The 15,111-nt window shown below is 50.4% G+C and overlaps 1 protein-coding gene across 3 annotated transcripts in view; it reads right to left on the reverse strand.

Annotated features, from left to right (window-relative positions):
* The window catches only part of Cph (BCL11 transcription factor chronophage), a 662,450-nt gene that overhangs the window by 73,751 nt on the left and 573,588 nt on the right, over positions 1–15,111 (reverse strand). For all 3 annotated transcript variants that reach the window (XM_075699818.1, XM_075699819.1, XM_075699820.1), the window contains one exon: positions 9,149–9,940. In XM_075699818.1, coding sequence (XP_075555933.1) covers positions 9,149–9,940 — 792 coding nt within the window. The remainder of the gene's footprint in view (positions 1–9,148; positions 9,941–15,111) is intronic.

The raw sequence follows: 15,111 nt of genomic DNA on the forward strand, positions 1-15,111 counted from the left end.
CATGCAACAACACGGCGGGAACGTGAAGGTCGCCGTACGTTTGTTCTTTTACGTAGAAGAGATGCCTGTATGTGCGAAGATCCGCGGCTTTTTGGAACGCAGCAACGTCACTACGCGCATGGCGTGCATGCATGTGCTGAAAAGAATTTTACGTCGTGGGCGCGAATCAAGTCTGCGACTCGTGCACTAGAGAAAAGAATCTTGCCTAGATAATTTCACAGCTCGCGAAGCACCACAGGAATTTCTACAACTACAGCTGCAACACTGTCCGTCCGACGTACGAACTCGTCGTACAAAATAGCGGCGTCAGATAACCTCCTTGGTCGCTCGTAACGCACATCTCGGAGGCCAGCTGGCGGATGAGTCACGTAGCGCTCGCTAGATGTCCCATGGTGCTGCGTGCTCGGGTTTTGCTGTTGGCGATTTCGGTACAGGTGAAACGACATGTCTTTACACAGCAGGAAAACATGAAATAACAACAAAAATAAAACAAGAAGCCAACGTGGTTTTAGAAGCAGCAAAACCTCCAGAGGCATTGTAAAATGGTTAATGAAGGGGGGAGGGGATGTAACGAGAGAGACAATAACATTTTAAACATGGAGACCTCGGAAAAGGAGAAGGGAAAGGAGAGGCGTTCTGCGTAGGGAGGAAGAAACCGAAATGCTACCTAAAATAATTCTCAAAATTTCGAAACTCAAACCCTTTCCCGACAGCCCATCTGGCAGCACTAACATATGTACAGGTTGGCTCGTTTTTATCAGCACGGTGCTTCACCTAGTCCGCGCAGGACTGCACCGTCATCTGCATGCGACCACAGTACTTAATGCGCTAAGCAGAGATTACAACTTGCAAAAAGCTAGCCGGGTGGCTAGTTCCTTATATTCAGAAATATATTACTTCTATTCGTTTCCTTTCTCTTTTTGAAAACGTCACCCACGCCTATTCAAAGCTGGGAATTAGCTCGTTCCAGGCGAGTACAGCAGGGTGTAGCAAGAGAAGTGAATGCGAGAATAAAAAAGAGATACAAGGATGCGGGATGTGTATACATCTCCGTTTAAAATCCACCGCTGCCTCGCCAGCCGGCGCGCCGCAATCAGTCTTAATTTTCGCGCCAGTGGAATATAACGCCCTCTTTAAACGCGAGGCGCACCGAGGTCTGAACCGAGAACAAGCCCTCGCGCGCGAATAGAAACAGACGAACAAAGGGCAGACGAAAAAGCAAAGAGCAGACGAAAACTAGAAACAGACGCGATGATGTCGAGGCGGTGTGATGAGAAGGCCCTTATACCCCGGATTTTAAATTTGCAGACGCCATAAAAGCAAAAAAGAAAGAGAAAAAAAAACAGATAAAATAAAAGTCATTCGAAGCTCAGGAGTGTCAGGGACATAGATCAGCATTTCTCATATGGTTTTCAGGGGATTTTTTTTTTTTTATGCTTGTTGTACAGCCTCATTCGACGAGGCTTACGGTTGTTTGCGGGGCGTCAGAGGAGCAGGAGCATTAGATTTGAAAACCGACCGCTTGTCTGAGTGCGTTGAAGAGGTGGGGGAGGGGGGGAGGGGCTAGACAACACTTGTAAACAAATTGGATTAGGAATAAGACGGACGACGCTGGTACACGTGGCACGACGAGCGTAATGCCAGAGGTGCATGTACTAGGAGTAATGAACAAAGCGACCCGAGACAGGAAAGATTAAAAGAAAACTGAAGAATACAAAGACAGAACAGCCATACGGCAATAGCAATAAAAGCAGACGTTGTTTTCTCTTTTACTCTCTTTCTCTTTCTTTTATTTGCAATGCGGAGGCGTGCGGACAGTTCGTCAAGCTTAACGCGCTCTCGTCTGGAACGCTGCGCCTTTTCAGCTCCGCCTGGCGCGGGTGTCTTTTTTATTTTGCTGCACTCGGTCATAAGAACTGTGCGTGAAAGCATGCGAATCATTAAAATCTGCACGGGCTAGAAGAGATACATGTCTCTGCTGCTTGTTGCCGCGTTCACTCCTGCTCCGTACGTAAGCCTGGAAGAGCGCGCAGTATGGCGCATGCAGATGTGAAGTTTGCAAAGTCGCGTTAAACCTCGCGCTGTTTCCCATATCGAGTGCGTGAAATTATCATTCGCGGTTTGAAAGATGTTTTTTTTTTAATCCGAGTTCTTGCTGATTGTACTAGCGATAGTAAGTTATACTCGGTGTTTGTAGCGCGATTCGTGAAGTATCTTGTCTGAAGCCTGTTGTATGTCATATGTGCCTCCGAGATTTGTAACCACGCAAAATTTTAGTTGACATGGTCGTTTTACTTTGTGTTTGCGCTGGTTCCCGCCATCGATGTACACCCTGCTTAAAGGTTGAGATTTGTAGATGTTGAGAGAACATAAACGGAGTAGTCGCGTGTGCGACCCTTGAGAGCGCTCAAGAAACGTCGAAACGACGTCAGTTAAGTAAGGACGACACCTTCTCGTTGTAAGCCTACTGGTTTACCTGTTTTCGGAATTATACGGTCGCTCCTTAAGCTTTCTTTCCCCGAACATTATTTTCAATTGGATTTTTCGCACCACAACATATTTGCCAGTGGTAACACGCTTTACTCATTCGAACAGTTTTGCATTGCCACTGGCGATTTGCTCTGACTCAGTTGTAATATCCATGTGTTGCCTGTGCTATAATTTATGTCGTGCCTAAAACTCCCTGTGTACCATTGTTCCCTGTCGGCGCTATGTATATAGCCTTTCTCAATGTCTAGGCTCTAAACCCTCGTACACAGGTGTGAGCGCCTAAAGTATTGATCTGTAGTATTCTAAGAATAGTATGAATTGCTTAATTCTTAATGATCGAAATACTCTTAAGATACCGCAAATAACCGTGTTTTCCTCTTCGCGAGCTCATTCCGCGAAAATCAATGGGTATGCATTACCGCTAGTAATAATCGAGTAAGTTGCATCCAAATCGACCTGTATCACGTTTAACTATCTTTCAATGCACACACAGGTATAGACGAACGTGCTGACGGCTTCCCGCTATTTTCCATGGCCACCCAAGCCGGGGAGGAGACGCCATCAACGCAGTCATCAAAAGATAACGCCGTAAAGCAAAACCCTCGTCAAGGCTCGAGGACTCGACGCCCAACACACGTTCGGGTTCTTCTTTTATTTTATTTTTTTGCGGACAGGGGGGAATCAATAACAGCGGCCTTCGTGCTATCAACGAGCGGGATTATATTTCTCTAATACGCATAACAAGTACGTGGGAACACATCATCAATTCGACGCAGTGTTGTTTTCACCGAGCGGAACCCGTTAAACGAGATAACGCACCCGCGAACAAAGGCGGAGACGTCCGACATTAATTATATCCGCGCTCTCGAAAACCACACTCGTGGAATATCGTATGCGCACTTCGAGGGCAGGCAGTGCTTTTCATGCATGTTAACCGGGCTTGTCGTTCGCCGAGAGTCATTACCATGGCGACAGTCACGGGCTAAACTTGAAAGACGCCGGAGCACCATTTAACATTCAGCAGGCGCGAGCTATAAGGCTTCAGAATGACCTTTCTGAACAGTTAAAGGCCTTTTAAATTCCCATTACATAACGTCCACGCAGCGGCGACAAAGCAAGTAAAAGAATAATAATGGAAGAACAGAAAGTGTCGATGCATAATAGAAGCTCACGTGTTCCTCTCAATACACAGGCCTGTATACGTTATGTAAACCGCTTTCTGTTTTGTTTTTTCGCTATGTCGTGCGAACAATGTCGCCGTCATTGCCTAACGAATTACTCGTTAAAAGGCTCGGTTAAGGCGTATCCTAAACCATATACCGCTAAAATCAGATTCGTCTGTCTGACAATCCTGAGAACAAAGGCCATAAAAACGTGAAAGAAAGAGAAAAAGAAACAGGGACACACAAACAGGAAGCGTATAATGTGACTGGCCGGCCACCGACAGTTAGAAATGCGGGAGAAAAAGAAAGAAAGAAGAAATCCAAAGCAATCGCAATGCGAAGTGGCGCCGAGAAGCGATCGACTCCATAATAATGAACGGTCACGTACGAACGCGATCACCCCGGACGATTAGACGCCGGCGTCTTCGTCGGAAGACGGGGTTTTAAAGTATATACGGAGAAAAAAAGAGAATAGAATAACAATAACGAGGACAGGTAGGCGCAATGTAAGATATAGAAAACGAAAATAAATACATCGTTGCGCCGTATGCATCTTTTTCATGCAATGTCTTTTTTTCTCTCTCTCTCTCTCTCTCTCTCTCAAAATCCTTCTTGCGATGCGCATTCCGACTGGTGCCACACACCCCGCGTCACTGTTTCACTATCGCCGATCGGTTTCTCTCCGTTCGCGGTTTAATTTCCTTTCCTTTATTCCTGTTTTCTTTTTCTCTGCGTCCGACTTCCCTTGAAGAGACAAGAGACGCCTTTGAATAAAATGCCGCAGGCTTCTGGCCCAGCTCTGTGCACCGCACGCTTATATATACACACACACACTTTCACCGAGCCAACCACTGAAATCTCTCTGCTTTGCAAACTGGGTCACGAAGTGCGACTCGAGATCGCCCGACGCGGTGCCGCACAATGCCCGTTTTAAACGCGTCTACACAACACAGTCTCCCACGGCTAAATACACCGCAGGTTGTTGAGGCGGCGGACGGACCGCTGGCCGGTTACCTGTTGGTTACCCGAGCACACGCATCTTGCATAGCAAAACGCCGAGCCGCTGCATAACAGAACGCCGCGCACGGCGCTCATCTGGCAAGCGGAGGGTACGAAGAAAGATGGCGGCTGAGGCGACTTTCGACGGCGCGCAAAATTAAGCCGATAAAAGGCGAGGCGGCGAGGAATTATAACGCGGGCGCGCGCTCTCTCCGTCGGGCGAAAAAGCGACGCGTTGAATGTTAACTATTACAAACTTTCGTATCCTACTCAGGCACGCCACGACTTGTGTGTGTGCGTGTGCGTGCGTGCGTGCGTGCGTGCGTGCGTGTTTCTTTGTTTGGCTCGCTTGGGATGACATTTCTTCCGTCGCATTCTTCCTCCTCATCGCGGCCGACTTCTACACCCTTCCTACACTGCCTCAAGCTTCCCGCAGCTACCGCCTCTCCGCCAACCATATCCTGACACCCCCCTCCTCCCGAACACTCCAGCCTACCCTCTACACTTCCAGTTGGGCACCTTCCACCGAACCCCCTGCTTTGCATACAGTATAACGCGCTCCAAGGAGGCGCGTCGGAAAAAAAAGCCCGCCGAGCTGACGCGAAACGCTACCGACGACCGCGGCACGTCGTTCGACAGTGTTATACACACCTAGGCACAAAGGCACGTGCAAGCACAGCACACGGAGACGCGGGAGCAGCAGTCGCAGGTATACGCACATACGCTGGAACGTGAGCGCAGAAGGGCGCATCGCAAAAAAAAGAAAAGAAAAACGAACTAAAACATCACAAAACATCACAGAGGTGCGCCGCGCGAGTGCACGTGAGATCAGGTATTCAGAGCCAGAGCGGAGCATTACAGCTTCGCTGCCGAGGCTCGCGAGGCTCCGCGCGCGCGAGGACGCGTACGCGCGGTTTTATTTGATAGCCGCGCAGCTCGCGGCGGAGGTTAACGGGCATATGCCAGCCACGCACACGCTCTCCCGAGAGAAGTGGAGCGATTCGGACGGCGATTTGAATGAAGCCGAGGAGACGACAACGACGACGCTCCGGGGCTGTAGCCTTGGACCTCTTCTTTGTTGTTCGGACGCGCGCGCGATGATAAAACGAAGGATACGCGCCTCCTCTGCGGCGAACGAGATTGGGGAGAAAGAGAGATGGCTGCGAAAAAAAAAAAAAAAAACAAGAGGGCTGAGTGGGCCTTCGATGAGTACCGACGCGGCACTTTTCGCACTTGCGTAAGATGTTTTTCTTAGTTTTTGCGTTATCCCTGTGATGTCCAAGCACAGTTCCGCGACAAGGGATTTTGGAAGAACCTGTCTGCTTTTTATTTAGAATAAATAATGAAATAGTATATGATATTCCCGAACAATCCCCATCCTATATTCAGCCGCATAGATATGTACTTGTTTCCATTACTTCGTCCGTTCACTTCCCCTCCTTGCATTTCTTACGTCGCTATTTTACCCCCTTTCTCAATGTCCCTTAATGGACCTGTAAGCTACGATAAACAAATAAAGAAAATGACAAGCGTCCTTCCGGTAATGTTCCATCTACGAAACCACCTGTTTCCTCAAGCAGTAGCTGGAAGTGTTGTGACGTCACGATACGCTGGCTCGCTCCCGTTTAGTGCCATCGCTGTGGCAGCCACAGGCGAGAGCGTGCAAGTCGTGATACCTGAACCCGCCGCGGTCGCGGGATCGAATACCGGCCACGGCGGACGCATATCGACGGGGGCGAAATTCGAAAACACCCGTGTACCTAAGATTTGGGCGCACGTTAAAGAATCCCAGGTGGTCCAAATTTCCGGAATCACCGACCACTCATAATCCTACTCACCCACTCATAATAAGATCGTGGTTCTGGCACGTCAAACCCCCTAATTTAATTTTTAATGATACAAGGTTCTGGCAATATCGTTTAACTTTTTTTTAATGCGCAACGTCGTCATACTAGCCGCATTGGTACGCGACTTCAGCATTTCCTTTTTTCAATCCGTGTCATGACTCCACGATAATGCCGATGACGCCGAGTCAGTAATTTAGGGACCAACTTTAGGGACAAATTAATATACCTTGGGAGAAGTCCGCAACCTCGCTACAAAGTGTCATCCTTTTTACATGTGATAAACGTGCGGCAGCGTTCTCACAACTTCGAATATATCCGTCGATACCCTTTTCTTGTTCAATTTGTGTTTTGTTCCATTTTGTTTTCGTTCCAATTTCTTGTTCCATTCTGTTTTTCAACACTTAACGTGGTATCGGCATTGCAAGAGTGATGCTTAAGGGCACTAATTTAAATTACATTCGGCACTGACAGCAACCATCGCCATCTAGTGGCGGTTTGAGCGGAATCAGCACATGGTTATCCGAGATAGCTCTTTCTGAAACCTTTATATTTTTTGTTCAAAATCTTAGAGATCCAATGCAGGCGTTCAGGCTTTGCCTCAGTAAATACGGTAGTCGTTCAACGTATCTGCACGCATCCCGACACACGTTTTTCGTTTTCTGTTGGTCAGCGCCACCATGCACGGCAACCACGGCACATTGATCTATTGGTTACCAATACATGACGTCGACTGACTTGGTTCCATTATCCTGTACTTAGCGATTGGGCTCTCCACGAGCGAAGAAAAGAGCCAACCACGCGGATAAACAGCGCGTCGATACCACCTCCACGTCTCACCTCGCCTCTCGAAACAACGCCCTTTAGCTAGTGCGAAGGACTCTCTTCATATCGCTCTCTCGAGCTAGTTTCTCCTCCGGGCTCTCAGTAGTAGGTCACTGCGGTCGGATGCTCTCTCCGATTGTATCTTCTCCGGCGAGTTGTGCTTCGATATTTTGTTTTTGTTTTATCACACCACTGATATATATAATATATATATATACTGATTTCATTTTAAAACTATCCGCTCCCCTCGCGGTAGACGGCTATTGCTGTGCCGCCTTCTTTCTTTCGCCCAGTGTGGAACAAACGCGGAATTAACCAGATCTGGACCGCGACGTACGCAAAACTGCCACTAGGGGTCACCGCGAGCGGTAACGTCTTTTCCCCGCATCTTTTGTTGCTATTCGTCGCTACAGCTGCGGTTTGTGCGCAATTTATGCAGATGCAGAAACGCGGTTGCTGATACGGGACCTGCTGTGTTTCTTTTGTTTTCATTTTTTTGAGGGGAGGGGGAGGGAAGGGGGCGGCAGGCCGCCACTATGGTCCGGAACAACAGCAAAAGGATATCGCAGCGCACGCAGACGTGAGCGGTAAACCAATGTAGAAAGAAGAAACGCCTCGCGACTGGCGTATACATATACGGAATGCTTCCATACCGAATGCCGTCGTACCGATATCCAGCAAAAATCATCCTGCCTGATAGCCTGACATGTCTCGATCATATTTTTTTTTTCTTCTGTCGTTTTCATTGCGCTCTCTCCGACGTCAGTGTAGCAGTTAACTGCAGAATGCAGGGCGCGTCATCAGAAGGCCCTATCGCCGACTTTCCGAGCATGCATAGCCTCAACGAAAATGTACATAAAGTGGAACATATTCTCAAAACAAACAGGCCTGGAGTGTGGCCTGATCCCGGTGACCAGAACCGGTAACGCCTCCCTCACCAGAGCAGGATTGGCCACCCTGGTGCAGTACTTGGCCACAACCTCCTATATTAACACAAAAAAAAAACAAAAAAAAGAAGTATGGGAGAGGCCTTTGCCCTGCAGTGGGCGTAACCAGGCTGATGATGATGATGATTCTCAAAAATTTTCGACTAAGTCGAACCTAACTGTAACGAGTGCCTTGAGCGTCGGCTGTTCCTTCGGTCGAGCTTCTTGCCAGTGGCAATGTAAATAAATCACTCTTAATATGGTTCCCCATGAGTTCAACTAAGTGGAACATCCTCATCTCGTTGCCCAGATAAGTCCAACCAACTAAGTAAAATATATATATGTCCAAAAATGTACCGCTTTCTTAGTGGGAGACTCGGGCGCAACGACACTAAAAACTGTAACGGCCTGAACATGCAAACGCAGCGCCTAACGGTGACCATTTGCAGTACACGACGTAGTATATAGTTCAGACGAATCTTCCAAGTTCACGGCAGACAAAAGTGTTAGTCACTCGTTGATTCCCAGCTGGCCTCGGGCTCTGATGTGGTACCTATTAAGCCCTCGATCGCTCACGACGTCAATCCAATATGGAGCTATATACAGGGACGCGACAGACAAACAAACAAACAAACAAACAAACAAACAAACAAACAAACAAACAAACAAACATTTGAATACAAAGTTTCAGCAGAGTTCCAGGTTCTTCAATGTCCAACACGAAGCTCTCTTTTAAGTAAAACACCGAACCACAACACCTGAGACAGGCTCTGGGCTTCCAGGACGAAAGGAGCCTCCATGAGTCAGCTCCGCACGAACATCATCTTCGCGATCTGGCCACAGACTTCCCCGATCACCGGTATTTAAAATACGGAGAAAACGAAGCCATGCCAAGACTCACCGGTGTAGTTGGTGTTGACCCCGACGTCGACCGTGGAGGCGGGCCTCCTAACGGGCGACACCGAAGACGCCGGGGGCGACTTGACCAGGGGGACTCCAGCTCCGGGCCCGACCCCGGACACGACCGCGTGGCCTTCGGCCGGCGACGTCGGGGACGCGATACCGCCTCCGCCGCCTCCATTGCTGTCGTTGACTAGCAGACCTCCGCCGCTCCCGGTCCTGGACGCCGCGCCGAAGCCTCCACCACCGCCCGACGTCGTCGAGGAGCCGTACTTGTGCAAGTGCGGTTCTAACGACACCCTCGCCTTGAGCCGGTCGGCGAGGTCGAGGCTGTGGCTGCTGTTGCTGCTGTTGTTGGTGGTGACCGAACCGATGTTGTTGTTGTGCGCCAGCCGGTGGTGGTGGTGGTGGTGCGGGGTCGTCGCGGACGCCGCCGTCACCGAGGCGGCGCCCCCGCTGGACCCGTGGTGGTGCGCCCTCTTGAGCGAGGAGAGCGCGGACACTTGCGAGCCGGATCCGGGACATCGCCGCGAGGTCGGGGTGTTGTTGTTGCCCGCGCCGACGCCGGAGTTGGTGTTGTTGGCCGAGGCAGCGGCGGAGCCCACGGGCAGGTCCGGCCGGTCGGCGTCGAAGTCGTCTTCCCCCGGCGCCCCGTCGAAGAGGAGGCAGTTCTCCTTGTTGCACGAGTGGACCTTGTGCTGGATGAAGCGGACGATGTCCGAGAGGGCGAACTCCTTCTGGCAGACGCCGCACGTGAGAAAGTCTTGCTGCTGCAACAAGTGCTCGGGTTCGACTGCGGAGGCAGAAAAGACAAAAGAACACCGGTTAAGTATGCATGCTCGGAAGATAAAACGTTCGAACAAGTGCGCAACGGTATAACCTCAACCGTCTTCTAAAGCTTTAAAAATGTGCAAATCGCTTCGTAAGACAGCTAAACGAAAGATAGTACATTCGCTGTAAAGAGCCTGGACACGCGACTGTTGCAACGGAATCGTTTGCAACGCACGTGTCCAGCCTCTACACTGTAAAAATAATTTACACCCCGCTGGGAGGCGGCTCTCAAAAGTTCAGAGTTGGCAGACCAGCTCTGGGCCGTCCGCCAAGCTGAAGATGCCACCCGAGTCCAAGGACTTCGAGCCGCCACCTGAGAGTGAATAAGGGTGTAATTATGTCTTTCATTCATACCTGCACACCCTTTTACGCCGTAAAGGTGTGACTCGTAGACCAATTTACTAATTTGTTAATTATTTTACGGCGTAATTTAGACCCTATGATTTTGCGAAGTCGATTTTACAGGGAGTGTCCGCTGCTCTTTGTTTGAGGGTCGACCGCCGCTCATAGATTCAATTACCCGTTTTCGGTTTGCCGACATCACATCCACCGCGGAACGCTCAGTGGAGAATTTTAGATCAGGGGACGCAAGCGGCTTGCGCACTCAAGAACGAGGGGCCACGATACGTGCGCATGCGCAGACGCAGACTGAAAAACTCTAGTGACTGACGTTGCGTAAGCGAGCTCCAGGTCGCGGGCTCAATCCCAGCCGCGGCGGCAGCATTCCGACGAGGGGCGGAATCCAAGAAACTTTCGTGCACCGTGCATCCGGGTACCGTGCATCCGGTATGCGCGGTACACGAGGCAACTCTGGAACGTAGAGGCCCCGATTCCACTGGTGACGTATACACACTACCCGCGCGAGGCACAACCCACAACGAGCGTCCATATAACTGCGCTGTTTTCTTCAGTTTCTTGTTTCCCTCTTAATAGGTCAAACGCACGTTCAAAATTGTAACAAGCGTCTTAGCGCGTCCCCTTCATCTGACACCGATTCAAGCGGTTAGCCGCTGGGCACCCAACACGTCTTTGCACGTGTGTGCTTCTGTATGTATGAGTGGGGTCCGCGATGCCATTTGTATCCGTTCACGAGAAGATAGTGTGCGGAGAATGCCGGTAACGAAAGAATAAAGCTGTCAACCTTACCTATATCGTCGCATAAATAAATCAGGAGCCAAACGACGAAGCGCTCTGCTTTTGGTCGGGCAGGAGTGCTCCTTTTTGTTTTAATCTTTGTCTTAATTTTCGCTTCAGTTTCTTTCGCGGGTAAATGGCTCAAGAGAAAGCTCCCCAAGAACGCTGTAGGCGCGCGCGCGCACGCACACGCACACACACACACACACACGCACACGCACACGCACACGCACACGCACAAACACACACACACTGGCTGTCAACACAAAGCCGCGCCATATGTTTTGAGCCTGCCAAACAAGACTCGCGTTTGAAACTGAACGACACCGTTCACCGTGGGCTTATGCTCCGGACAAGGCCGGAGCCCGCATGCCACCTCTCGGCACACTGACCCTCCGGCATCAGGGTCGCGACCACCGGACGCAGGTTCTTCCCCACCGGTGGCCACCACATGGCTCCGGACTCTATACACTCTTCAACACGGCTCGTTTGCTTCCCAAGCTAGTGCGCCGCCCTCTCCCTCTCCGCCAAGTTGTTTCTTCCTTGCTTGCTCTTGAATTTTCCTTCTCTCGTTTTCTTAGTTAAAGCGGCACGTTCAACCAGGCGCGCACGGTCAGCATCCTAGCCGGCGCCCGATGAACAGCCAAGATAACCTTTCTAGTCTTCCTCCGTAGTATGCACTATATACGCGCCCTGGACTGACCGTTCCCTCCGGTTCTCAGTCTCTGCGTTGCTTCCTCGTATAAGGGTGGCGTCGTTGTCGAGAGACAATCTTCGGCGCATCTCTGCGCCAGTGGCGCTCCTACAGAAGCAGCCGCGACAGCGTAGTAGTGTATCGGAGCAAGAGGATTCGTACGCGGGCGGAGGGGGGAGGTTCGGTGGACCAAGCAGGTCACGCATCTGCTCGGAGTATCGAGTGTCACGGCACTGCGTGTTCGCCTCCTCGGGCAGTTTCTCGCGGAACGCACGCAGAAGTTTCAAGGAAGGCAAGGAGAGAACTCTTATCGCTTCCGAAGCATCGAGAACACTGCGGCGTGCTTGTGGTCAACGAAACCCTCTTGTTCCCGTTAAAAAGAGTCCTTTTGTCTGGTTGCCTTTTGCGTGTTTGTTTTGCCTGGTGCGCGCAGGCCACAAGGTATCGCCGTACGACGCTATTTCTGTACATGTGTGTAGTACGTGAATCCGCGTGTCCCATACGGCAACAAACCCCAACAGTATTATTTATTTTTTTCAAGACCGCAATTTGGGTATCACTTGACCGAACAGTTGGCGGGAATTTTTGTTTAAGGCGCAGTAATAGGCCAGAAGAACCTCCTCAACTAGAGAAAACGGCGACATCTTCAATAGCCGATGCAAATCAAGGTTGCGGCAATGGAATGCCGACTCACCGCACTCGCTTATTAACCGTCCCTCAAAACGAAAGGGACCCGCCGTGGTTGCTCAGTGGCTATGGTGTTGGGCAGCTGAGCACGAGGTCGCGGGATCGAATCCCGGCCACGGTGGCCACATTTCGATGGGGGCGAAAACACCCGTGTACTTAGATTTAGGTGCACGTTAAAGAACCCCAGGTGGTCGAAATTTCCGGAGTCCCACACTACGGCGTGCCTCGTAATCAGAAAGTGCTTTCGGCACGTAAAGCCCCATAATTAATTTTCCTTTTAAACGAAAGGGCGATCGCATTTTTGATTCCCAGTCAAATGTCACGTGCGCTGCCAGCCGATAACGCGCTTCAGATTGCCAAGCACACAAACACTCTGCGTGACTCACGATACACTGGATGCGAACACACGAAAAGGCAGACAAGAAATTGATAATGCGACGGATCTGTGTCGATGAAGCACGGTCCCCGCTTGCATGCCCTTCCGAATTCCGAAGTAACAAGTCGGGTGGACAACGTACGCGACGCCCACTACTACATCCTGTCCAAAGGCTTCGTGTGTTCGCGCGAGTGTTCGGAAGTGTTCGGCAACAAATGGTGGCATTCATCGGGTACCAATAAAAGACCAAGGCGTGCAGCGGTACGTCTCACTACACTGTGCCCAGGTTGGGCACTTCCATGACCAGCGAAGGCGACCAGATTCGTAAAACAGTCGCGCGGAAAGAAAGTAACGAGACACACACACACACGCAAAAAAAAAAAAGAACGGTAACGAGAAAGAGCAAATTCCCTAGGCTACACGCACAGAAAAAGAAACGGAGAAAAAGAAAACGACTACGCAAAAACGCCAATAGTAGCTCCTTTAGGCTAGCTGGACGGCGCGAGAATGGGAGGCCGAGTTTCTTCCTCGCGCAAAGCCGTTCTACACGTGCGCTATACGCTCGACCGCACGCACACGGAAGGACTTGGCGCGGCCGGGCAAGCCATGGTACGGTACGCGCAGTGGTGGTGGTCGTCGTCGCCGGGCCGAGGGACAGCAGGAAGGAGAGAGGCGCACGCGGTGAGTGTGTGCGTAGTTGGGTGGTGTGGCGAGGCGCGCTGGCTCACCTGCATGCCTGCGCACCGAACTATACTCGGCGGGTACTTGCGTAGGCCCCGTCCAGCGAACGAGAAAGAAGCGTGGGATCACGCTTGGTTCTTCCGTAGGGTTTCCGTGCGACTTCTCTCCTAAGTGGGGGGACGGGGAGACGAGGTGATGGCGACGACGACGACGAACGTTGCGTGTGCAGGCACGTGTCCACTCCGACCGGCAAATTTTTGCTGCGTCGGCGTACGGGGACGTATTCGCTGAAGTCTGTTTCGTCCCTTTCTTTCTTTCTTTCTTTATTTGTTCCTATATTCATTCTGTAATAATCGCCTTTCCTCGGTGCATCTCTGCCAGTGTTAGTCCTGTATTCAGGTGCAACGGCTTGTATTTTGCTTTCCCCTTCACACAGTTTTGTTCCAGGCTATAACTGTAATGTATGACGGGAACAATGACGTATCCTGCGCTCAAGTTCCTTGTAGATATAGCTTGTATTGCGCTTTCTTTGAAACAAGCTAAATTTGTTTTTGTATCTATCTTCCTCCCTCACGCAATGATCCGATGTAAGGAACTTGTGGTGTATTTGTAAATAAATAAAACAAATGGGTTTTGCTTCGAAACGTGTCTCCATATACACGGAGAAAGAAACAGAGAGAAATAGAGTGAAGTGAAGGAAAGGCAAGGAGATGGACCGGACGCACGCCCGGTTCGCTACCCTAGGCAGGTGAAACGGGGTCAGGAGATTGAAAAGAAAGGAAAGCTGAGAATAGCGTGCATCACTGTACACTGCCCGAGGAACTTGGAGGAACTGCGCATCGCCGAAACTACAGAGTCGCTCACTGAAGTCTGTCGACTTCGGGAACGGCAGTAATGCGAGTATCGCCGGGCTTGTGGAGACACGTGATGCTACACGTGATGGTTGCTATCCGCTAAAGTCTGTGTTATAATATATGAAATGATGCGGAAAAAAAAACGAGCACATCAAGACACCTAGAATGTATTCACCACATCGTTTGTCTTTATATCCACATACATTTGGTCTTTGTTCTCGTCATTGCATATATTATAACGGTACTCCATCTCACGAGTCGTTTGCGCCACTGCCGGAGGTACGAGGCGTATAGAGGTATTATACCTGCGCAGCGGAATATAGTTCCGGGCGTAACCGTCTGATTATAGGTGGGATTAGAGAGATTTATTTGTACTTGGTACATGATAGGCTACAGTGATACGTTACAGCGATACGTCACATGTTAGGACCTTCGCGCATGCACGTCGTATGCACCGCCAATTACTGTGGCGCTGAGCAGACGACGCGGCGCGGATGAATACATCTCGAGGGGCATTCGGCCTTCCTATTGGCCAAGAATCTCGTGTAGTTTTCACAACAGCGCGAACGACTCGTGAGACGGAGTATACGTACCAAGTAGATAGGCCAGGCCACGGTACTATTTCACAGTACTACGATTCTTCCGGTTTTCGGACGTATAGAGGAGAAAAAAAAGAAAGTGGTACGGCTTCGGGTGCGCTCCGGAGT

Source organism: Dermacentor variabilis, chromosome 7 (assembly GCF_050947875.1).
Source record: "Dermacentor variabilis isolate Ectoservices chromosome 7, ASM5094787v1, whole genome shotgun sequence".
Lineage (NCBI taxonomy): Eukaryota > Metazoa > Arthropoda > Arachnida > Ixodida > Ixodidae > Dermacentor > Dermacentor variabilis.